The 26,188-nt window shown below is 38.0% G+C and overlaps 1 protein-coding gene across 1 annotated transcript in view; it reads left to right on the top strand.

Annotated features, from left to right (window-relative positions):
• The window catches only part of EPHA6 (EPH receptor A6), a 984,716-nt gene that overhangs the window by 703,917 nt on the left and 254,611 nt on the right, over positions 1–26,188 (top strand). The window contains 1 exon segment of the mRNA XM_056138519.1: positions 13,137–13,322. Within this exon segment, the coding sequence (XP_055994494.1) occupies positions 13,137–13,322 (186 nt within the window).

The following is a 26,188-nucleotide window of genomic DNA, read 5'->3' as shown; positions in this document are numbered from 1 at the left end:
AATCGTGACATTTCTGCCCTCATTTCTTCTCGTAATTTGTCAATTTTTTCTGTAGTGTTACTGGCTGTCTGTCTGACTGTTTCATTGAGTTGATTGAACATCTTGATGACTTCGTATCTGAATTCTAGTCAGGTTTAAATTATTGGGTGAAGAACTGGCATGTGATGAACATTTAAATGTATTCTATTTATGTACTGCTATGTTATATATGTTACGTAGAATGCTCACAAATATCTGCATAGAATAAAAGTGTAGAATATCTGTTTCTCTGTTGGTTGTTTGGTTTTGTTTCGTTTATTTGTTTTCATTTTAGGGTATGTCTTTGGAGGAGGGCAACACCCTGCAGTGCTCAAGGCTCAGTGCTTAAGGATCACTCCTAGGAGGCTTGGGAGACTTTATGGAGTTCTAGGCTTGACTCAAACCCGGATTGGCCACTTGCAAGACAGTCACCTTCCCTTCTGTTCTATCTCTCCAGCCCACAACAGTATCAAAGATTTTTGCTGCCCTTAGTATTTGCACCTTAGTATTTGGAAAATGTTGCCCTTCTTAATGAATATAGAAATTTTAGTAAGAACATTTTACTCTGTCCTTTTTAATTAATGCTCTTTTCTTTAGAGACCACACCCAACAATGCTGGGAGTGGAGGGAGGAGGGTGTTGAGTGGACAGAAGGCCCAGGGAAATTCCTGGAAATGTTTGGCCCTGAGGTATGGTCCTAAGGGTTCAGTGATTGGGGCTGGATGGTGCAGTTCTCCATCTCACTTTGCTTGGGAGACACCAGGGTCAGATCTAACAGTCCTTGCGGTGGGTGTGGAGGAGAGCAGAGCAATACGAAGCTAGAAATCAAACCCAGGGCCTTCCACATTCTAGGTCTGTGTTCTCACAGGGGTGCTCTCCCTCACGATTCTTTCTGTGGCAAAGTTACTTAAGGTCATCAAAATGCTTATCATCAAAAATGCTCACTGCAAAAGACTTTGGGTGACACTACCCAGAACTGTATATATAAAAAGGGAGATAGCTGAAAAAAGAAGCACGATTTCTAGTAACACTTCTTCACAGTGCTGAGAGTTCAGCAGACAGATCGGGATCAGGGGGCAGGAGAGGGTGGCAAACAGTTGAATTAATCCTAACTTTTATTTTCAAAAGACAAAGCCATTTGGAAATGCATGATCATAAGAGGAGCTGCCCTGCCAAGGCAGTGCTAGTTACCTTTACAGCTCCGCCGAACACTCAGCCAGCTCTAACAGTAAAGCAATGGAGACTTCTAGACATTGAGTGACTTCAACTGGGTCTGGAGGATTTTTAAAATTAGATTGATTGTTCATATGATTCCACTAATGACAGAATGGAGAATGGATTTTGATAGAGCATTAAGCAAAGCTAGTTTGAAAATGCATATTTTTTCCTTCCTAGAGGACCTCTCATGGGCTGGAGCAATAGCACAGCAGGTAGGGTGTTTGTCTTGCATGCAACCAGCTGACTCGGGTTCGATTCTCTGTCCCTCTCAGAGAGCCCGGCAAGCTACTCAGCGTATCCCACCCACATGGCAGTGATATGCCAAAAATAGTTACAAGCCTCACAATGGAGACTTTAATGGTGCCCAATCGAGCAAACCTATAAACAATGGGAGGACAGAAGCTGGTGGTGTGAGAACGTCTGGTAAAGATGGTGCCTGAATGTCTTGTGACAATCCTATTTTGCAACTTGTTGCAAATAAAGCAGTTTCTTCCCATAAAACATAAAAGATATGTTCTAGAAGTCAGATAAGTTTGAGTTTAAAAGTCAAAAGTACGAAGAGAGTACTTATTCAACAAGTGGGTAATATATTGGATTTTATGACTTCACAGCTAAGAGGAAAACGTTAACCTTCTTGAGAATGGTGTTGTGTTTGAGAGCATATTTTGAGAGAAAAAGAAGAAAATAGTCACACAAAAGGAAAAAGATCAGATTAATATTTGAAGATAATTTGATAATGTAGTATTTGGAGCCAAGAAAGTCTTAGTGACTCACTAAGAATGTCTTACTTACCCTGTGTTTGTTTTAAAGCAAAGTAGTTTTTGCTGAATGCAATTTAAAGAAATGTTAAAGAAAAGGGGTGGGATGGAGGGTGAGGATTCAAGAGAAAACACAGGCTTCTTCAGAGGGGGAAAAGAAGAAAATAGCTTTTAGGAAAATGTTATATACAATTTTTCCAAATTTTTATAGCCTGGAGTTCTCTTTCTGCATACAGAAAAGCTAATCCAGGTGATTTCCCAGGGAAAGTCTTGGACTCTTAATGATCCTTTCATTTTCTTATCACTACCCCCAGATTCTCCTATAACTGCTCTTTTTCTGAGGGGTGCATCTGGGTGGTGCTTCAGTTTCTTCATCTCCAAGGAGCTGATACTTTGCATCTCTAAGGAATGTGATATTCATGCCTTTAGGCTACTTCAGGGCTGAGCAGTTTTTTAATTTTCCCCCCAAAATCTCATTAACCTGGACCTCCCTCTCTATCTGCAACCTAGAAATCACACCCCTATTAATTCCTTAAGGAGTACTTGGTTTTCTTCTGTAGTTTCATGCTGACAGTAGGGCACAGACCCCTGTGTGAAATGTTATGTTCATTTAGTTTTGTTTCTGGTGACTTGTAAAGTGGGGAGTGTGAGACAAGAGTGCTTTCACCTCTCTGCTCAACCCACCTACGACAAAGTTACTTGGGGAAATGCCTGGCTTGGATTAAGACTTATAACGTCTGTTGTGAGCATTTCCAGGCACAGATGCTCAAGTCCCACTACCCCTTAAGGCAGCCTTTAAGCTGCTTCTGGAATGACTTGATCTTCATGGAAGATGATCTCTGCCACCTTTTACTCAGGAAGCCATGACTGGGGTGAGAGGGAGGAATTGTTTTTTCCAAGGAAGGAAATTCAATCCTATCCTCAGCACAGGTGCCTTGGGTCTGTTGTCTTTCCCTAAACAAAAGAAGAAGCAAGATAGTGAAGCCAGATCACTGTCACTGTCACTGTCCTCCTGTTGTTCATCGATTTGCTCGAGCGGGCCCAGTAATGTCTCCATTGGAGACTTTTTTGTTACTGTGTCTGGCATATCGAATATGTCACGGGGAGCTTGCCAGGCTCTGGCCTGGCGGGCGAGATACTCTCGGTAGCTTGCCGGGCTCTCCGAGAGGGGCGGGGGAATCGAACTCGAGTCGGCCATGATGGCTGCGTGCAAGGCAAACGCCCTACCACTGTGCTATTGCTCCAGCCCAGAAGCCAGATCACTTTCATTGAATGAAACTTACTTAAAAAAATGTGAGAGGGGAGAAGGAAAAGAATATCTGTGTCTCAGAGAGAACCTGAGCATGAAAGAGCAAGCCCTAAGAGGCTGCTAGGAGGTTTTATACAATTCCTCCAATTGTTTTTTCCCCCTTAAGTCTCTGCACACATTGAAGTTAACCTGATAATTTTCCCAGGGGAAACATTGCACTGTTGATGGCCTTTTCATAATCTCACAGATTTTTCTTTAGCTTCTTCTCCTTTTCTGAGGATTCCATCCATATTTGGGGAGGGTCTTCAGTGTCTACATTTGGGCAGTGTCTCAGTTAGGATTTTCTTGACAAAGAGAGGCGGTCTTCATGACTTTGAACTACCTCAGGTCCAGGTAGTCTTTTATCCAACTTTATTATTTCACAAAAGCACATTACCAGGAGCACCCTACCTATCTGCCTGCAATATTACTGTGAAAACCAGGAAACCAGGCTTACTGGGGTTCAGAGTTGTCAGTTTGAAAAAAAATAGATTAGGTTATATATATTTTTTTAATTAGGATCCATAGAATAAAAATATCTTCCCCTGGCCCAAAAAAGGCTAAGTGCTTAAGGAAACAAGTAAATAATGGTGATAGCATGAGTCTTTGTTCCTTTCTTTCTTTTTTTTTTTTTGCATTCTGATAAGTCTGCTGTAAATGACTTTGTTAATTTCTGCTTTACTGACCACATGTAAAGACATGTTCAAAGTTAACAGACTTTGATTTAGCTTTTAGTGTTGAGTTTTCTTAAAGAGAAGTTTCCAGTCCTCGATGTGTTCTCAGCAACAGTTTGATTTGCGCTCTGTCTAAATCTAGTCACAGGTGGAGCTTTTTTTATCTGAGAAAAACGAACCGAGCTAGAAATTCTATTAAGTTTTACAGCAGCAGGAGTGTAAGATAACTTGATAAGGCCCCTTCCATTTAGACAGAAACTGATTGGAGGGGAATCCATTTTTCTAGGTTTTTTTTTTAAGACCAAACTACCAGGCTGAATTTTGGTTGTTGGTAATTCTCTGGGTGAGATGAAACATATTCTTAAATTGCCTGCTGCACCTGTCCTAGGGTTGGAGCAATAGCACAGCAGGTAAGGCGTTTGCCTTGCACGCAGCTGACCTGGCGGACCCAGGTTAGATTCCTCCACCCCTCTCAGAGAGCCTGGAAAGCTACTGAGAGTACCTCGCCCGCACTGCAAAGCCTGGCAAGCTACCCGTGAAGTACTTGATATGCCAAACAGTAACAATTGTCACAATGGAGACATTACTGGGTCTGCTCGAGCAAATCAATGAACAACAGGAGGACAGTGACAGTGTCCTAAATTAAAACCATAGTTAATTTAAATAGTTAATTTTAGACTCCCTGAGTCCAATAAGAACTGTGTTCTTTAAAAGTGGCCTGCCGCTCAATAATTCAAAGACACTAAACTGAACTTTTGCTCTAGGAGCTATTCTGTATTTGAGAAGGGCTTGAGGCAAAAGTGAGAGCGAAGACTCAGAAGTTTCTGGACATCATTTCCCTAATATCTTTTTCAGGGCGTGATTAAATATCTCTGCTCTTCCTGTTAATTAGGGAGTCTAAGGATCTGTACAATGGTAATTTTTAAAGCAAAGGCTAAATCTTAGGTGACTTTTGAAGGGGAAGAAGTACCAGTGTCACTCTAATGAACTAGGGAAGCCAAATCTAGGAACTGTTTTCTTAAGTTACACTTCAGAAACTTCTCTGGCTTTCCATTATCGATGGAGAAAGTGTCCACGCACCCAACTGAAGTGTCAGTGGGAGCCAATCAATATTTGTAGCCTGTAATCAAACTGCCAGTCCCCCCTACACCCCCTTTTTTAGGTTCCTCAGTGATGAACAGGTGGTACCAGATCGAAGATCCTCGGTTTCCAGTAGCTTCATTAAAAGTGCACAAAGCACATGGTCGACCCGAGTTCAATTCCTCTGCCCCTCTCAGAGAGCCCGGCAAGCTACCGAGAGTATCTTGCCCGCATGGCAAAGCCTGGCAAGCTACCCATGACGTATTCAATATGCCAAACACAGTAACAACAAGTCTCATGATGGAGACGTTACTGGGCCTGCTCAAGCAAATCGATGAACAATGGGAGGACCGTGATACTGTTTCTGATAGTTTTAACTTTCTTCACCATGCTTTCTTGGACAATTTTCACCTGTTAGATCCCCCCCCCCTTCCTTCCATGTTGCCACATGAGAATGTAAGGAAGAACATTTAGAAACAGAAGCACTGTAGTACTGTCCTCCGTTGTTCATCAATTTGCTCAAGTGGGCCCAGTAACATCTCCATTGTGAGACTTGTTGTTACTGAGTTTGGCATATTGAATTCATCACTGGTAGCTTGCCAGGCTTTGCCAGGTGGGTGACATTCTCTCGGTAGCTTGCGGGCTCTCTGAGAGGGGCAGAGGAATCGAACCCCAGTCGGCCTAGTCAGCCAGGCCGGCCATGTGCAAGGCAAGCACCCTACTGCTGTGCTATTATTCTAAGTCCTTCAGCCAATTGTCAGGCACAGGTGAGAGCAATTCATTTTGCTTTTTAAAGCTGAAGTTCTGGGGGCTGGAGTGATAGCACAGCGGGTAGGGCATTTGCACTTGTCTTGCACATAGCTGATCTAGGTTCAATTCCCAGCATTTCATATGGTTTCCCTGTACACCATTAGGAGCGATTCCTGAGTACAGAGCCAAGAGTAACCCCTGAGCATAGCTGGGCATGACCCAAAAAGAAAAAAAAACTGAAGCAAAAAAGCTGAAGCTCTCCCTTGCAAGATTTTCTCTTCCACTGCCCTGGTCAGACTCACAACAGAATATGCAGTTTTCCAAGTCCCTTCATGAATTAGACTACTTCCATTTATAAACCCACTTTTATCTAAATTATGCAAGGTACTCATCTTTTAAATCAGACCTATTACAATATACTTGTTTGATCACCCGTTCACATGTGTGATCTCTCCTTTATCAGATTTCCTCAGACAGAGGATTAAGCAGTGCTGGATAAAGTGCCTACAAGTCCTAAGAGTTTTATTCCAGTAGGTCTTGGCACTTTGCCAGTCTTCCACCTGCCAGCCATTGTTTAATTTTTTTTTTTTATTTCCAGCACATTCTAAACTTGATGGGAAGGCTGAACTTCCCATAGTTGTACTAGAGTGAGTTTTGTGAACAACTCTACTATAAGTAGAGGAGTTGCTACCACTGCTTGGAGACATCTAGTTCAACCCTGGGCAACACCATCAAGCTATTTGGATATGTAGGCTACAGCCCTGTTTGCCCCAACTTTTGGGTTAACAGACCTGTGCATCTCTTGTTTTTCAGTTACATATAACTTATACTTTGTTTGATGAAGAAATTTAAAAACTTGTTATCAGGATTTCTTTTGTTTTTCTTTCTTTCTTTTTTCTCTTCTTTTCTTTTCTTTTCTTTTTTTTTAGGTCACACCCAGTGATGCTCAGGGGTTAATCCTGTCTCTTCACTCAGGAATTACTCTTGGAGGTGCTGGGGGACCATATGGGATGCTGGGGATCAAACCCGGGCCAGCCGCATGCAAGGCAAATGCCCTACCTGCTGTGCTTTCGCCCCGGCCTCTCATTATCAGGATTTTTAAGGAAATAGTGCTTCCTGTTGTAGACTTTTAGAACAAAGTTAAGAAGGATCCTTGAGTAACATACTTAGGATAACCTCTAGGGTCTCTCTGTGATTTTAGAGACTCGGCAGTTATATGGAATACTGTTTTACTGACATCCAAACAGATTTTCAGATATTTATGCAGTCATTCTTTTTGTGTGTGGTGGGCCTCTCAGTTCTGATGAAATGTTGCCAGGCACTATTCAAGGTTCAGTCTGATGACACAGAGATACTGCTCAGGCCCAGACAGGGGCTGTGTTTGGAAGTACACATTAATTCTTATCTCTGAAGAAGTAAATGAAAGGTAGATCTTTCACCCACCCAAAGTCATACAAAAGTGGGACAGTGTAATGTAACTATTAATGCCCACAAATGTACGATGACATAGTAAATAGAAGTTAGAAAGCCTAAGATTCTGTTACCTCCCATGCATTACTACCTTCTGCTACATACAGGTCTTGTTGTGCATAAGAAATGTTGCATCATTTTGAATTTTTCTGTTAAGGTGAGCCAGTATCCAAAACATTTCAACTGGTAGAATTTTGTAAGTTTTCTGAGGATTAAAAAAAAGTTCTCTTTCATATGTAGAGGTGTGCTAGATATCAAGAAGTCAGACAGAATTAATCAAAAGAATTCTGATGTTTCATCTTTGAATGACAGTGAATAAATTGGGTAGATGACCCTCCTGATAGCATTAATAATAATGGAATTTACTTAAAACAAAATGTCTAATATATTTCTCTAGAATTGAACTAAAATAATGTATTTTTTCTCTGTGCCTTTTTTTTACTATTTTTTCTTTATGACACTTAAATATGTTCTCCCTGGAGGTTGTATAATTAAGAAAATGTAGAGAACATGCATGGCATGTACAAGGCCCCAAGTTTGACCTCTAGTACTGCAGGGCCATCATTGGAATGCCGAATATAGCCCTACTGTCCCCCAGGTCCTCTGAACCCAAGTATTGAACCATTGCCCACATAGTCTAGTCAAGTATCACAGGGAGTGGCCCTCGAGCTTCCAGAATATCACTTGGGAGCCCCCCATAAAATGATCACCCCAGTCATGGTTATCATCATTATGACATCATCCTCTATATTCTTTATATTGTGCTTATTTTCAAGGAAGAAAGAGTGAATTGGATGGATACACTTATTTTTTTAAATTACTACAGAAGGTATTGAAGTATCTTTTAACTGTATTTTCAGAAAGCAGAGGTCATTCTGTGATTTTTCTGTTCTCATTTTCTTCTATTCACAATACTGATGAGAAAGGGATTTCTGCTTGAAGGGATTCGTACTTGGAAGGATTACCATTCTAGGGTATGGTTTGACTAAACATACAACACCCAATATTGAACAGGAAGTAACTCTTATTATAAGATTGACTCTCATTAATTATATTTGGTTGCAAACCATGCAAGTGCCTCATGAACCTTATACCTGGGAGCCAAGTGAACAACCGGCGACTGTGGAAGACAGGCTTTGTAGTGTGTGTGTGTGGCGGGGGGAATATCAGTAGGTCCCTGAAAAGGTTGTGACTGGCTATTTGAATTATTTCACAGATAAACAGAAACATGAAAGGTGCTAAGTTGGAATAAGAAGGAGCTGGGTTGGACTTTGATAAGGTTATTTGATTATAGAAACTAATCTGCAGCAGTATGTGAGAACAATACTTGCTATTCTCCTCGTCCATTTCCCTCCTGGTTCCATATTGAGCCTTGAATTTAGCATCTATCACATCATATCTTAATGCCTCATCTTCTGGGGTGATGCGGAACCAGAAAAAGAGTGTCTAATAAGAGGAGATGATGTTTAAAATTTTTTGTATCATGACTTTGCCTTAAACTATGTTAAACAAAATTATGCAGTAACCTTGCTCCTGTCTCAGTTACCATGATCTCAGAGTAACACTGACCAGGTTGGTGTAATATTTGATAGGAAAATCAAGTACCTCAGCTCTTTGTTCTGGACCCACTTTTGGCTATTGAATTGTTCTTCCATCCTTACTCATTTGGAAGAATTTGTATGAGGGTTCATGTAGATGATCTGAGAAATTTTTTCTGAAGGAGAGATTTCAAATCCTGGGCTTAGCTGCTTATCAAAGAGCCATCCACTGAGAAAAAAAAATGGCAGGAGAGTGGAGACAGATGCAAAGGGAAGCATTTATAGGAGAAGAAAATAACAATCATGAGAACAGGAGCATCACATAAAAGATGAAAGGTATATTTTCAAAGAAAAAAGAAGTAAAAATGTGGAGCTTTGCTTCAATGACACTCAAGAACTGAGACTAAGGAAATACCAGAATATTGTAGCACAGGGAGTAAAATTCAGAGAGCCTTCCTCCATGGGACTATGATATGGCAGAATCCTCCAGGACAGATTGCCTCTCCCTGCCTCCACCATCCTCTCACAGTCTTGGTTCAATTCTAAAGCCTTTTTGTGGAAAATCCAATACTAATTGCTATTTTAATATGATCCTATATATTACACACCAGAATTGCTTGTCCAGAAAGATTTTACCACCACTCAGAGATAGATGGGATTGTTAGTCAGTGAATGGACTGTCAGTGGCAGATGATCAATTATCCCATTTATAATTTTCTTTGCTCCCTTGAAACTGTAGTGATTTTTCCAGACCATCTAATATACAACACATTTGAGTTGGTTTTCCATCTCTATTGTAGAGAATTCCTAATAGATAAAATTTTATCCATCTACTTGTGCACATACAGCTAGCATGTTTGGACACTATATAATAGTTGCTTGAAGAAATTATTATTACCAATTGAGAATTTAGCATACTATTAACGATATACCAGATATACCAGACATCACAGAATAATGGTTATATGCATAGGCTCTAAAGCTTGACTGTTTGCACTCTAATACTTTCTAGTTAGGTTACTGTAGAAAAGTTGATTATCTCCTGTGTCTCAGTTTCCTGTTTGTAAAGTGAGAAAAATAGTTGAATCTACCTCTGATAGTTAAGATCAAAATATATATAGGTTTTAGACCTGACTTATTATAGGCAGCAGCGGAAGACCTCCAGGACCAGCCACCACCATGCCGAGACCACTATCCGCACACATGAAGGTACTGGCAGAGGGACAAAGCCACGCAGGTTCCGGGGCCGAGATCTCCAAGCCTACTTGGATTGGACTCGAGCATCTTCCATCCAGATCCTCCAAATTCCAGCAGGCGGGGGTCACACCCACCACCTGGCCCCCTGGCGCCGTGTAATCCCATCAGCGGCCAAGACTCAGAGACTATAAAATCCAGCTCCCGGAACCGCGCGGCTGCATACGTGGCCGTGCGACATCTTATCAGGACATCTTTTTATGACATCTTATTATCTCATTCCTACTTTGGACAAACTTGCAGGCTATGGAATGTAGCCTGCCCACAGGGCAGAGTCTGGCAAACTCCCCGTGGCGTACCAAATATGCCAAATACCAGTAACAATGATGGGTCTCATTCTCCTAAAGAGCCTTGAATATAACCTCAGGGCTAGGATGAAAGAGACGTTACTGGGGCCTGCTAGAGGCAATCGACGAATAACAGGATGATGAATGAATGAATGAATGAATGAATGGGTGACAGTGCACAAAAGGAGTTAGCTTCACATTCCTACAGTAAATGAGTCATTGATGAACTTACCAGTGTCTATAAACTACCAAAGATCTTATTGAGCAATGGTTTCTGTAACTTTTTAGGGTTATATATAGAATCTCTGCTCTTCCTCCTAAGACGGCCTTTGTCAATATCTGGAAGTTTGCATTTAATTTGAAATATTTCTTCCTCTTGACCTGATCTGTCTGATATGTTCAGGCCTGGCATGATAAGAGTTTTAGTACACTTTATGACTGAGTATTTTTGGACTTTGCCAAAAGGAGTCTCAGATCTTTAATTGAGGGAACCATAATAGTCTCAGTGAAATAAGTGTGATAACAGCTTGATCATGCAAAGCTTTACATGAAGAAAACACCTGCCTGGTGTTAATAAGAAACATGAATTTCAGACAACAGAAAACCAAAGAAAATTACCACAATGACTGTCTTGCTAAAATACCAACAGAGCTCTCTATTTGTGTCATCATATGAAACTTTATTTGGATCACTATGAATGTTAACAGAGAAATTGCTTGGGAGCATGAACTTAACCAGGTGAGGGATTTTAAATACTGCTGTGGCATATGAATCAATAAACTTATTAAGGAAAATTTAAAATAAAGTGAGAAAAATATTTGTTTTATTATGAATCTTTATTATAACAATGACATAAGAATAAATTTCAATTATTTTAGAGGCATACATGTATCAGACATTCATTTTAAAAAATGCACCTACTTTTCATTTCAAGATACACAGCTTCATTTTAAAATTTTGAAAATTATACAGAGCTGGAGAGAGTACAATAGGTAGGGTTCTTGTCTTATCTATGGCCAACCCAACTTCGATTCCTGGCATTCCATATGGTCCCCTGAGCACCACATGAGTAATACCTGAGTGCAGAGCCACAAGTAAACCTTAAGCACCACCAGGTGTGGCTTCAAAACAAAACAAAACAAACAAAAAACCTTTGAAAGTTACAGTAAATTTTCATTTGTATATTCAAGAGAAAATACTTTTTTAAAAAAATATGAGGATCATATTTAGCAGTGCTGAGGACCATAAATCACTCTCAGAATTGCTCAAAAAGTCATGTGATATCTGGGATCAAACCCAAGGCCTAAGACAATATGCTCATCCATTGAAGTTGCATTCCTGGCCTTAAGAGAAAATCTTTAAAATATGAAAAACATTATCCCAAACAACACTGAAAGTATATGATTTTTCCCCTGTAATGATAATATTTAACATATTCTCATGGGAAAAAAGTATTCCATTTCAAAAGTTTGCATTATTTTGTTTTTATTTTGCAGATGAATAAATTGGGGAAAAGGCATCTTACTCTTTTTTTTTTTTTTGATTTTTGGGTCACACCCAGCGATGCACAGGGGTTACTCCTGGTTCTGCACTCAGGAATTACTCCTGGCGGTGCTCAGGGGACCACATGGGATGCTGGGAATCAAACCCGGGTCGGCCGAATGCAAGGCAAACACCCTACCTGCTGTGCTATCGCTCCAGCCCAAGGCATCTTACTCTTAAGTACATGAAAATAACTCACCTAAAAAAGTTATCTGGAATTTCCACCTTTCTGAATTTATTTGCATTTCACTGAAAAGGCCATCAGCTTTCTAATCAGCATTGCGTCCTTCCTTCCCTACATCCACATCACTCTCCTTACTGCTTCTGTTCTTTGATTTTGTATCTCGACTTCCCTCACTCCATCCATGCACCCCCTTCTGAAATGCCCATGTCTTTGTAGCCCATCCATAGGCATCATAGAAATCAAAGATGGACAAAAGATCCACCTACTTCAGTAAGTTTCCCAGTTCTCACTGTGCTTCCTTAACTAGTATGATAGTTTCAGGCATCATAAATCTTTTTATATTTGTTTGAATTTTCTTACTAGACTCTAAAATTCTTAAATACCAAATCTTATACTTCTTTGAAACTTCTCTCAATATATTATTGGATATATATGTGTAGTAAATTCTTAATAAATATTTGACTTTTATTTAATTTTTCAATGGAGCTACTGCTTAATCATCTTATGATATTTATATTCTAATCACGTGATTTGAAATTAACCCTGTAAAATCACATTTTATAATTGAGCTCAGTGTGTCTTTTTTCAATAAGTTTATAAGTCAATTATATCAGTTGACCCAAGCATTGATTTCTATGGCAGTGAAGTCCAATTATATGGCTTTAGGGGTCAAATCAGCTACACATGCCTGATGGGTTCCCTGAACTGAGCATGCATTTAGTTCATACATCAGTATGAAAAACAGGAAGGGGAAATGTTATGTAGTGATTTCTTATCTACAGAATTGCATTAGCATCACCTATTTTGCTAGGAATAATTTCTCACATGACATATATTTATCAGTGATAGTTCCTGTGGTATAGTACATGAAAATGCATTATTATTAATTATAAATGATACTGATTGGGCATATTGTCATTACAAATTTAATTTTTAAGAAACAAATCTCCATGTGACAATGATACTCTTGAGAGGGTGAAAATAATACCTAAGAATTGGTACCAAACCACTGCTTGATTCTTTTGGAATGTTTGTCCATTTTAAATAAGTAACTGCTCTTATTCTATTTTTTTAAGGTGAATTTGGAGAAGTCTGTAGTGGGCGTTTGAAGACACCAGGGAAAAGGGAGATCCCAGTTGCCATAAAAACTTTGAAAGGAGGCCATATGGATCGGCAAAGAAAAGATTTTCTGCGAGAAGCTAGTATCATGGGTCAGTTTGACCACCCCAATATCATTCGCCTAGAAGGTGTTGTCACAAAAAGTAAGTAATTTTCACAATTATATCTTTTATATATTTCATCTACTTTAAAAAAATCTTAATCACAATATCACCATCAGTAAAAGACCAATTTATTCAAATATCACCCCTCAATGTCTTGATACCAGATATGGCACTGGCAGAGTTCGTAATGGTTACCAGGGCTGGAGCCATAGCACAGCAGGTAGGGCATTTGCCTTGCACGCATCCGACCTGGGGTTCAATTCCTGCATCCCTCTCAGAGAGCCTGGCAAGCTACCAAGAGTATCCCGCCTGCGTGGCAGTGCCTGGCAAGCTGCCCATGGTGTATTCGATATGCCAAAAACAGTAACAAGTCTCACAATGGAGATGTGACTGGTGCCGGCTCAAGTAAATCAATGAACAATGGGAGGACAGTACTACAAGTGCTATGTTCTGAGCCATATTGACTCTCAACTTGTCCCTGTGACTAGTTCGGGAAAATGGGAAATGAACAAATGTGATGGAACTTTAAATACGATTACACTTTAGAGCTTGTCCTCTTACAACACTTCTGACCTCATGAGATTTTTGTTTGCTTTGGAGACACACTTGGAGGTGCTCAGGTCTTGCACTGAGTTCAGGGATCACTCCTGATGAAGTCAAAGTATCATACAGGTTACCAGGAATCAAATCTGGGTTGGCTGCATATAAGTCAAGCACCCTACCCTCTGTAACTCTGTACTGTTGCTCAGGTCCCCAATACTCCTGACTTTAACCCAATTGCAACACTAACCAAACTCAATCCCTATGGGGAGAACAGATATGATACTATAGAAAGGAAGAGAACTGAGGCCCACCTGACTTTCCAGTAGTCAGCAGCAAATCCAGCCTTGTGGTGAACCATCTCAGTAATTACTGCAAAATCCTCTACAAAATCTACAGGAGTCAGCTGTAGTCGACATCTTGAGAAAGAAAGGAAGTGTCCAGCTTATTCTAATACAGACACAAAATCATGGGAGAACATTAAATGGTGGTTATTTTAAGTCTCTACATTTTGGATAGTTTACACAGCAATAGATTAACCAAATGGATGGACCCAATGAAAATTTACCACTGGCACTTAAAACTTGTATAGCTTTGGGTTATTTAACATCACTATCCTGTTTTGACATGACTCTGAAATGGGGCCCAAATAATTCTAACTCCATTAATCTAATGTTAGGATTAAATTTGTGCATATATATCATCTATATGATATATATGTGTATAGATATGTATAACATGTAGCATAGTTATATATGATACTATATCACATGAAAACTGTATTGGTATTCTGTACCAGAATATTAGACCTATAGTTTACAACTTCATTCTTAACAACAACTTTTTTCATTTGTTATTGGGTAATATCATTGGTTTATAATATTGTGGCCTTTTAGTGATTTAATATCTTACCTCTTTGTGGTGGTTTTATTGCCACCACTCCAATTAACCAAACAAATTTTATGATCATTATAAGCCCAGGCAAAATATTTTGCCTATATAAGGACCTCTAACCTCTAGTAAGTGACCTAACTGGTGTTCAAACTAAAGTCTAACTCTAAAATCTGTGGACTTTTATTTTTGCCATATAAGAGTGACAAAGTTAACATTCTATATTTCATGTCATATCTGGATTACTTAATATTAAATAGATAACTTAAAATAACATACTTTTTAAAAACTTACTTTTTAAATGAAGAAAATATTAAAGTTGATGAAAGAAGGTATCTTTAAGATATAGAATTCGGAGGGTTTTTTGAGGATAATACAATGGGCAGGGTGCTTACCTTGCATATAGCCAACCAGGGTTTGATCCCTGCACCCCTTAAGGTCACCCAAGAACTGCCAGGAGTGATCCCAAATCACAGAGCCAAGAGTAAGTCCTGAGAACTGCAGAGTGTGCTCACCCACCAAAAAATATAAAATTAGGAAGGTGACCCAAGATGTCACAATATTTAGCTAAGAGTAATATCTAAGAGAAGGACACATCAAGAATAATAGAAGTAACATTGATTTTTTTGTTTTGATTTTTACTTCCTTGTCATTAATTTACATCAGCATTTAAAATTATTCCTTCTGTCATATGTCTGGTAGTAAAAAATTTATAAAATAACTTGAGACATATTTAAATCTTTTAAATTCATGTATGAAATACCTAGAAATAAGTATTTGGCAAAGGTTTGAAATATTTGAAAAAGTTTGAAAGTATTCAAAGGTTTGAAAGTATCAGGTCCTACTTGCTTTTGCTAATTCATATTATGTAAATTTTAAAATGTATCCTGATGTGTTTCACATATCATCATATATATGAAATATATACATATATACATATATTTAAAAGAAAGTTACCTAAAGCCTGTGATATATTAGTGATTATTTTTACCAACTTTTAAGCAATAAACAAAGCAACAGCTTTGCATCTCTAATAATATTATTTCTACATAAACCTAGTGACCTCTATGCAGCCAAATTTATATAATCCATAAATCAGCTTCTTTGTTCCATTTCAGGATTTAAAAAAGGGAGAGGAGTAAGCAAAGAAGAGAATAAATAGATTCTTATATTTCTGAGTGGCAATACCATTATAGATTCATTTGTAAGAGAAATCCCCCAATAGAGACGTGTAGTACTGCCCAGATGATTAGTGGGGATAGGAGAAAATAATTATTCTAGAAAACAGAAGTGGACATATTTATACTGTTATCTTCTGACTCAAGTGCTATGGGATTTTTAGGGGAAAGGCATTAAATAAATGAATGCCTCATTCCCATAAATACATGATAATTGTTCCAAGATTGCCCTTAAGTAGCTAAGAGATAGCTGGCAATTAATGCTCCCTCAGGACTACCATATTGCATAAAAGATAATACTGACAAAGATAAAATGCAGTGTAGGTTTGCACAATCATGTTAGCAGAGTATCCTGGAGTTCTAAGATATAAATGCTCAGACCCTAGTTGAAAGTAATACAAAATGATAGATCAAAATCTTTGTCAGTGCCTTTCATAAATCTGCAATATGCGTATTTCTAATCTCATTGTATAGGCTTCATCTCTGAGAGATACACATTATGAACTTCTTGAAAATACTTTGCTCTTTCGTATTTGAGCATATAACTACTTTCAAACTTGAAAGTTAAAATATTAAAAGGTGCATTATACCCAAGATGTTTCTGATAAAAGTTGAGCTTTTGATTTAGATACCCATCACAATTTCATTAACCTGTTAAGATAAACTTTGTAAAAAGGAGATTAATCAAGAAGGGCCATATGCTTAGCACGTACTATTATTTCAAGAAGCAAATAGAAACTATCAATAGAGAACAAATTTCTAACCTTTAATAAGATAGCTAGTCGCAATTTATAACAGATAACGCATATGTCAGTGTCACTATCTACAAATTCTAAAGTGAAAGTACTACCACTTTTCTATAGAAAAGAAAAATAATTGGAGCTTCATAATAACTAAATACAGTGCAGTGACCACATCCCAGGAAATTGAGTCTCTAATGTTTGAATTCAAGATGATTGAATAAGTAATACTAAATAAGTATAAGTAATACTAAATACATAAAAGTAATACTAAATAAGTAGAAGTAATGAAATAAGAAAAAGATTAAGTAATGAAATGCCTGTTACCCAACTTAATAGTTAACAACTAAATGTGAACGTACATGTCATGTCTTAAATAAATTATTTACTGAGTAGTAAAAGCTAATAAGAACAGCAGATATATCACCAAAATAATTTAATTTGGAACTGAGGATGTAGTACAAGTAAGTGGAAGAATTCATGCTTTGACATATGCAAGACCCTTAGTTTGCCACCTGACATAAGTATTGCATCTCCACCAGTACCTGCTTGATATAGTCCTGTCAATATTTTTTAATTCATTTCTTTATAGGTCATTTAAAAATATGCTATGAAAAATAGAAGTTCTCAAAGAAATTGCTGAAGTTTTCAAACCCTCTTTAAATACTGTACAGTTCAGGTTCCCAGGTACTGGAAGTTAAGAATAAATTCAAGCCAGTCAAATACATGGTACAGTAAATGGAAACAAATTAAGTCTTGGTCCCCAAACTGGGCTTGAATTAGTCATTCAGCATCTTTACCTCTATTTTATTTTCTATATGAAAGATCAGAAAGAATAAATTGAACTGGATTTTTTTTAAAAAAGTTCAAATCTAGCATTTTTTTTAATTTCATGACTTTGGCAAAAGAAGAGATGTTGGTGAGGATAATCTGTGCCAATGGTAATTTATCATCAATCTCATCTTTTTCACTTTAGGTCAGTACTCCAAGAAGGAAAGAGAGGTTCAAATAGGGGAAAAAAGACTGTTAAAACACAAGCCTTGGGGCTGGATCAGCAGTACAGCGGGTAGGGCGTTTGCCTCGCATGGGGCAGACCTGACTTCAGTTCCCAGCACCTGTATGGTCCCCCAAGCACAGCCAGGAGTAATTCATGAGTACAAAGCCAGGAGCAACTCCTGCGTATTGCCAGATGTGACCCAAAAAGAAAAAAAAAAGCACAAGCCTCACTGAAGGTGAAGCTTATATCTTAACAATCTGGAAACTAGAATATCTTAGAAAATATTGTCTTCTGAGCAATATGAGGTATTGGTATAGAGAATACATATTGCAGGGCTTAAAATAGTCTGCAAAGTGGTTTTCATGAAAGAATTAGATGATTGTTCTTTTCTGGAGTTTAGGTTCTTTGCAAGCTAAGGAAGATTAAGTATTTTGTTTTGTTTTCCAAAAACACTTAATGAGCATCACAAGGTTCGTATGCTTTGCTGATTAAAAACCTAGAGACAAAAGTCCTTGGTGCCCTTGAAGTCACTCATTTGTTTCTCACCATAGACAGTCCAGTAGCAGGCAAGTATTTCCCAACATGCTATGGTACTTGCTGATTGAGGTATGATTATTTAGTAACTTATTCTTTTAGTAACTTATTCTTTTATTCAGTCATCAAATCTGTTTTGTGTACCCATTCTTCTAATTACTGGTAATAGAGTAGTAAAAGCACAGCAGGTAAGGTGTTTGCCTTCCATGTGGCTGACCCGAGTTTGATTCTTCCGTCCTTCTCGGAGAGCACAGCAAGCTACCGAGAGTGTCCCTCCCACAAGGCAGAGCCTGGCAAGCTACCCTTGGCATATTCTATATGCCAAAAACAGTAACAACAAGTCTCACTTCGTGTTCCTGGAGTGAACAGATGCCATCGGGCTACACTAGCACACGACAGGGACAAATGGAGACATTACTGGTGCCCACTCAAGCACAACAATGAATAACAGGACTACAGTGCTACAGTGCATAGTAGTAAAAGAACTTTCACTTAATAGAATATATATATTTATGCAGGTAATATTCATAGTTAACACACATTTCATATATGTGTACATAAATATATATTATATTTTATATATTATATTTTATTTTAAACTTTTATTTGACTTATATAAAGTTTAATGATTCCTTGGTTTTACTAAATAAACATTATCCAAGGGTTACTTTTTACTCCCAAATGACATCTTGAAAATACAACAATCATACTGTCATTTTCAAAAGATGAAAATACAGGGACCAGAGAGATAGTACTAAAGGTAAGGTACGTGCCTTGCACGTGGCCAACCCAATTCCCATTCCTGGAACCCCATAAGGTCCCCTGAACATAGAGACTAAGGAGTAAGCAATGAGTACCACTAAAACAAATATGTGGTCCAGAAGCAAAACCATGAAAATGCATCCTTCTGGAGAGATGAAACAAGGGTTAAAGTGCTTGCCTTGCATGAGGACTATCCTGATTCAACTTCCCAGCACCAAATATGGTCCCCTGAGCATCACCAGAAGCGATGCCTAAGCACAGAGCCAGGATTCTGTTCTGGGCACCACTGGGTATAAATATATCTACAGAAAGCTAAGAAATGAATAGATTCAAATAGCTATTTTGAGGTTAAATTAAGCAAATTTAGTAAAGGATTATATGCAAGAAATGAGAGAAGAATAGTTTTAAATGACTTTCAAGTTTTGGGTTTATAATAAATAGGCAAAAGTCAAGGAAATTCTGAAGAATATCTCATTTGGAAGGAAAATTAGAAATTTTTTCTTGAACATAAGAAGTTTTAGATGCCTAAGATATCAAACACTTCCTAGAATAATCTAGAACTTGGGTAAGAATCTGGGGCGCAGGTACCAGTTAAGTAGTACTCACTGGATGATTACTACTTGCTAGTTGAAAGCCATAAAAGAATAAGGTTACCAGTTAAGAACTAGTCTTAGCAACGTTCTCAGGAAGAGACAGAAGTCATGACGAGAAAGGACAGATTTCTAATAGTGAGCTAGACATCAATAGAATAAGTAATATGGTAAGTCAAGAAAGATAATTTGAGAAGCCTTCATTGGACAAAATAATTAGGATGGTAATAAAATTGTATACTACTGTGAGGGTGAATTGCAGTACACTATAGAATGAGTAACACACATGCAAACTTCAATCAGAGTGATCATTTATACTCCAAATATTTAGCATCCTTTAGGTTTTGTTCATGTATTTATGTTTTTAATGTATGTCACAATTGCATGGTCTGGCACTTCCCTAAGCATTAGGTAGTTATCAGTGAATAAGTAACCCAAATGCTCACTCCTCTGGCTCAAGTTTCTGGGTCTGTATCTTCGATTCTCCTTATTTACCTTCCTTCTTGGATGAAAGATTGCAATCATGTGAAATGACAAAAGCATCTAAGCTGTCATTTCTCAGACACATCTTTTTCCTTTCTGAATTCCTGTAAAGCTTACAGAAAAAGTATCAAGTTGCTCTAAATGGATGCACAGATAACTATGATATGAAAGAGATGTCAGAACATAAAAGGCAAGCTGGAATTAGTAGCTTATTTTTCCCTCTTGTTGTAAAAGGAAAGATCATCTACTGAGATAAAGAGTTAGGAGGTTCGGGGTATGGTTGAGTGTTTGAGGTCACTCCCCAAAAGGTATAAACGTAATCAGGAAAGATTAGGAAGATTGTGAGCATTACCAAAGATACAAGACAACCTGGTTAAAAGACAGAAACTACGGACCTCAAATGGCACCATGGCAATTGAGGGGAAATGTACAGCAGGAAGAAGGGTAAAACCTCAACCCAAAAGGAAGAGATATGAAATTATGATTTTCTATATATTTTGTCGTCACCATCATCAATACTTACTATTTACTGTTACTAGCAATAGTGATGAATTATTTTTATCTAATTTCTGCACTTTCTATGCATTCTCAAAGTATTTAATGCAAAGTATTTGCAGTTTGAAATTTTTATGTAATATACGTATTGATAGGAAATGAAGCTAGCTGTAATAAGATGATATATCCTGGTGGCCCTGTGTATCTCACTCTGTTCAAGCAGTGCTGGGGCTAATTGGGATCACCAGCTTATTCTCTTTCTGCCAATGTACAAATAAAGAGTATGCTCTTTACAAGACAGAGTGGACTTCTGTGTTCTGGGGGAATTTATTTTTGTTCCTTCAAGAATTCGAGTGTCTGGGTTTTCTCAAGGTCATCCACTCTAATGATCTGCCAAATCTCACCCGAACTCACTCTCCTCCCTTATGTCTCTTCTTTCCCCAATCCAGTCTGCTAATTATAGGATAGACTGCTGTAAAGAAGCAACAGCTAAAAAACACCAGTAACAAGACACTCAGTATAAAGCTAACACTGTAAACGATAAGAAGGAGGAGAGAAAAGGGAACATAAACACAGATGTATGTATACATGGTATTGTCTTTTAATCCCTGTAAGTAAAACTGAACAGAGCCATCTAGAGGGCAAAATGTTACTTACTTAAAAAAAAAAGTTTTAGATGTTTCCCGAGTTATGATATAATTTGTTCTTATAAAGAGATGAATGGCTCTGGATTTTTGAAAGACTAAAGATAAAACCATATTGCAAATTGAATTGGCATCCATGAACTCAGGAGACTAAGAGCCAACTTTTTAGGAGGCAAAATAAGGCAGTCATTACTTGGGAACCCTCACCAGTTCCCAATTGATATCGTACTGAATAAAGACTAGTAAAAGTCTCAGTCACTGAAAGTAATTATACCATCCCCTTTTAATGTAATTTCTTATTTAAAAGTATCTATAAAGTTAGTGAAAAGAAATTTAGCAAGCCTCTTATTTCATTCCATTACGAATATACATGTTTTATTTTATTTCAGGCACTGAGATTTACAATCCTGTTAATGGTAGGATTTCATGCATAAAATGTTCCAGCACCACACTCTGCCCCAGGATGTCTACTTACCTCCACCATAGCCCCAGGAGCCCACCTACTCCTATTGCCCACTCAATCCCCCAAAGTGATATGCTTCCTACTGAAGACCAGTTCCCATGTTGAATAGTGAATGCTTTTTTTGCTGTTGGACTACAGCACGGCCATGTTTGATTTTTTTTTCCTTTTTCCTTTTTGTTTACTAGGGCCATACCCAGAGTGATCCAGCTGTGTTGATCTGACTTAGTAGTGCTCAGGAACCACCAGGATCACAATGTGCCATGTGGTGCTAGGGAAAGAAGTAAGGGTCTCTCCCATAGCAGACATCGCCACTTGATTTGTTTACTTTTTTCATCATTAGAGTTATTTTAAACATATTTTTGTGATGGAGATAATACATTTCAATAGTTTTAATGTTTAGGATTTGTATATAAAAATATACTGTACTTCCGCCATCACCAAAGTGCCAAAGACCCTTCATCACTGTTCCTACGCTTATCCTTTTTGAATCACTGTGATATCAATCACAAAACTTCCATGTTTGAGTTTCAATCATGCAATGATCATACACCCATCCCTCCACCAGTGCACACTTTCTACCACCAATGTTCCCAGTATCCCCCCTACCCACCCACCCACCTCTTCCCCTGCCTCTATAGCAGGACAGTTTCCCCCATACTCTCTCATTACTTTGGGGCATTATGGTTTGCAATACAGTTATTGAGGGGCTATCACATTTGGTTAGCACATCTTTCAGCACACATCTCCCATCTGGAACTATCCCTCCAACCATCTTTGACTTGGTGATCCCTTCTCTATTCCAGATGCTATGTTTCTTCTAATCTCTCCTCACTCCCCACCCACAGACACTCCTTTGTGCACCAGTACCCAATTTACTAAGCTCAGCTCTGTTGTCAAAGCCGTAGGTTTTGTTTTTACTGGATACTATTCATTTCCTCACTTTGTTTCTTTATATGCCACACATGAGTGAGATCATCTAGCATTTATCTATCTCCTTCTGACCACTAATACAACTTCTGTGAACTCTCACATGTAGATTTTTATGTAAGTACATATTTACATTTACTTGTTTTTACTCCTTAGTTGGGGAAGAGCAAATTCAATTGAACAATATATGCTTAATTATATTTTTAAAAAACTGCCAAATTGATTTGCAAAATAGACACCATTTTGTGTTCCCACTTAGTAACTGCATGATCAACAAACTTTGTTATAAGGTTCTTAAAATTTTGACACTGAATGAATTTTTACCAGCATTTTAATTAGTATTTCATTAATGGTTATTGGTGATGATAATTGGGGTGTTTGAGGAATAAATGGATCTCCCCAGGCCTCTGCAGAGATTCTGAAGCCAAAAGGCAGGGACGAATGTGAGGGTCCAAGGATGAAGAACTGTGTGGGCCCTGCAGTGCCTGGAATTATTCTGGTCACCCCAGAGGTCAAATCAGTTGGCCACAAAGCAGACATTATTACCCTTCTACCTTAATCATTTTTCCTTCTGTATATATATTGTCCACTTGCTATTGGTAAAGTGTGATTTCACATTTCCCCCCATTTTGGTGGCTTATTTCTTCCTTTCTCCCTCCCTCCCTCCCTCCCTCCCTCCCTCCCTCCCTTCCTTCCTTCCTTCCTTCCTTCCTTCCTTCCTTTCTTCCTTCCTTCCTTCCTTTATTTCTTAACTTCTATCTTTTTCTTCCTTCCTTTCTTTCTTTATGCCAAGGATTGAATGCCAGGTCTGCCCACATGTAATACAAGTGTTCTGCCCCTATGATATGAATGCTGCCAAGTGGTGGGTTTCTTTTGTTAATGCTGAGTTTTTAAAGAATTTTATGAATACATCATTTCTCAGAATATTAAGTGCCTTATATATAAGTGATTTATTTTTGGAAGTCAAATGCATTATTTTTTTTTCTTTCATGGATTAAACTTCTTGGTATCATATCTAAAAACTCTTTATCTCACCTAAGTTCACAAAGATTTTTCTCTTTTGTACTCCACTATAAATGTTTAGTTTCTGAAGTCCTAGTTTTGTCATGGAGGGGGGGGTCAGGAATACATTTTTTATATATGCTATTGATCAAGACTTGTGCAGTTAATTTGAATATCATTTATTGATTTTTTAAATATAAAACTCTTTTGTAATTTTTTTTCACTTAAAACCCTTAAGTGGTTTTCCTTTACCTGTGTAAAAAACCCATGCTGCAGGATATAGAATTTAAAGTTCTGTATGGTTCATGCCTCCAATATATCTTTAGTCTTATTTCTTGAATTTCTACCTGCTAGTTTATGTTCTGCTAACAGTGAATCATTCATAGCTCCCACAAGCACGACATGTTATGCTGTTTGTTACTTGACAAATATGATCATTCTGCACATCTATTTTGGAAAACTTCTTTCTCCCACAGCCATCATCTTTAATTCAGCCAGAAAACTGCATTTATAAAAGATCACCCAATTTTTATGACACATCACATTTCTTTTGTTTTGGGTTTGTTTTGTGAGATTTTTTGTTTGTTTGTTTGTTTTGGGGGCACATCCAGTGGTGCTCAGGACTGAGTCCTGGGTCTGAACTCAGGGATTACTCCTGGCAGGGCCTGGGGGAGCATAAAAAAAGCCAAAGACTGAACCTGGGTCTGTCATGTGTAAGGCAAGTGTGCTAATGGCTGTACTATCTCTCTTGCCTCCAAAATGTCATATCCTAATCTCTGACCTGGGTTAGGTTTCTACATTGCATTTTAAATCCTGTACAATTATCTTTTGCATATGTGGTCTCAGAGTGTGCTTTCTTAGCCTTCAAGCACAAATTAGGACCTAAACACCTTGCTCAGTGCCCTGAGTTTTTCTAGAATAATTCCACCAGTGATGTAACATAGACACTCTTCTACCTGCTGGAGCTCCCTTTTACCTGTATCTAACTTGTCACAGCTTCCTGAGAGGCTGCATTAGCCCAGCCACTGCCCAACAGTAGAACAGAAAACTGTGAGTTTATCTGGGCTCCTTGAATTTTCCTGGACCCTGTGCTGAGTAATGCAAAGTGATAGGTTTTCTGTATCCATCTAAGACTTCAATTTTTAATTTATATATCAGAACTACTCCCAGGTACACTGAGTAGCCTAAATCTCAAGAAATGGTTTCATTAGGTTTACAGTAACCAAAATTTCCATCGTAGAGAGCTAAACAATATATAGTATTTCTGCAATTAATCTTCCTTCCTCCCTCCCTCCATCCTTCCCTTCCTTCTTTCCTTGCCTTATATTTGTGTTGTGCTGGAAGTGAACCAGGGCCTCACACATGTAAGTCAAATAGTGTACGACTGAGGTATATCCCCAGCCTTCCTTTTTCCCTATCATTGTAGTTCCGTCTCACTGTTCCTTAGTATCTCCTGTTCGAAACCTCCAACATATGCTCTACTATGTATTTCAAGTTTGTTTTATTTCAGTGAAGGTTGAAATCCTGTATTTACACTGTGATGGAATGGGGGGTAGGCAATGACGTGTTGAGAAAAGCCATTATTGTATTCATCATGGAAATCTTAGCATATTATTGATCACATAGTAAACAACAAGGACACATGGATGGAGAAAAAATGGTAGAAAAGGAAAAGTGAGGTGAGAGGTGAGAAAGAGGAAAGAAAGTAAAGGCAAGAAGGATCATAATTTTTCCAGAACTTGAGGCTCAATTTCTAAATTTGAATGTGCTAATGTTAGTCACAAATATATAAAATTGACAGCTTTTCTCATAGTTGTGCTTCTTGATATTTTTAAATCTTTTCCTTCCTATAAACAGTAACTATACCTTAATTTTTTTCTTACCTGAAAAATTACATATATCACATTAGAATAATTTCAGTAGTGAACAAATGCAGTAGGTGCTTCTTAAGCCTAAGAACTAAAGGTAGACACATGTCAACCCATTTTTAGTGACAGAAATACAGTAATAAAGCGATGTGGATTTATTGACATTTTTATTAGGTTACATCAATCACTTCAAGTGAATTTATTCATTTTCCACTCATCACAAATGTCAGCTAATGGTGTCTGTGATTTTTTTTTCACTTCTTTTCATTTAGATGCAATGGCTGTTTCAGGATTCTTAGCCCTGGAAATAATGCAGTGACCTTTCGCCTAAACATTAATAGCCTCATTCTCTTGAAATCAACTTCAGTTTTCACTTTGGCATAGCCATATATTATATGGAACATGCCATTGAATTTGGTACAGCAATCCATAAATACAAAAAGCCATAGCGCCTCTGTGACTTTGTCACTATTTCAGACCTAATGACTGAGATATTCCACTACAATGAAATGAAAGCATACAAAATGCCTCCCATTAGCTCAGGTTTCTGTGATTTAATGATTTCTTTAATATGGGTTATATCTCATTGTAAGAAATATCAGGATATTCCCTGGGGAAAACAGGACTGGAGCCGTTTAAGGCTGTGGTAGAGGACAGAAACATAAAATGAGCCAAGAGAGATTTTTTTGTTTCAAGAAGTGAAAGACAAAGATGTTTCCCGAAAAAGGGATTTATACTTGTTACCTAAACAAATTAACTAAAAGGAAAGCAAAAGCTTTTCTTATGTGGAC

The sequence above is a fragment of the Sorex fumeus genome, unplaced genomic scaffold, assembly GCF_029834395.1.
Source record: "Sorex fumeus unplaced genomic scaffold, SorFum_2.1 ptg000129l, whole genome shotgun sequence".
Lineage (NCBI taxonomy): Eukaryota > Metazoa > Chordata > Mammalia > Eulipotyphla > Soricidae > Sorex > Sorex fumeus.
This window is presented reverse-complemented; position numbering and strand designations above follow the sequence as displayed.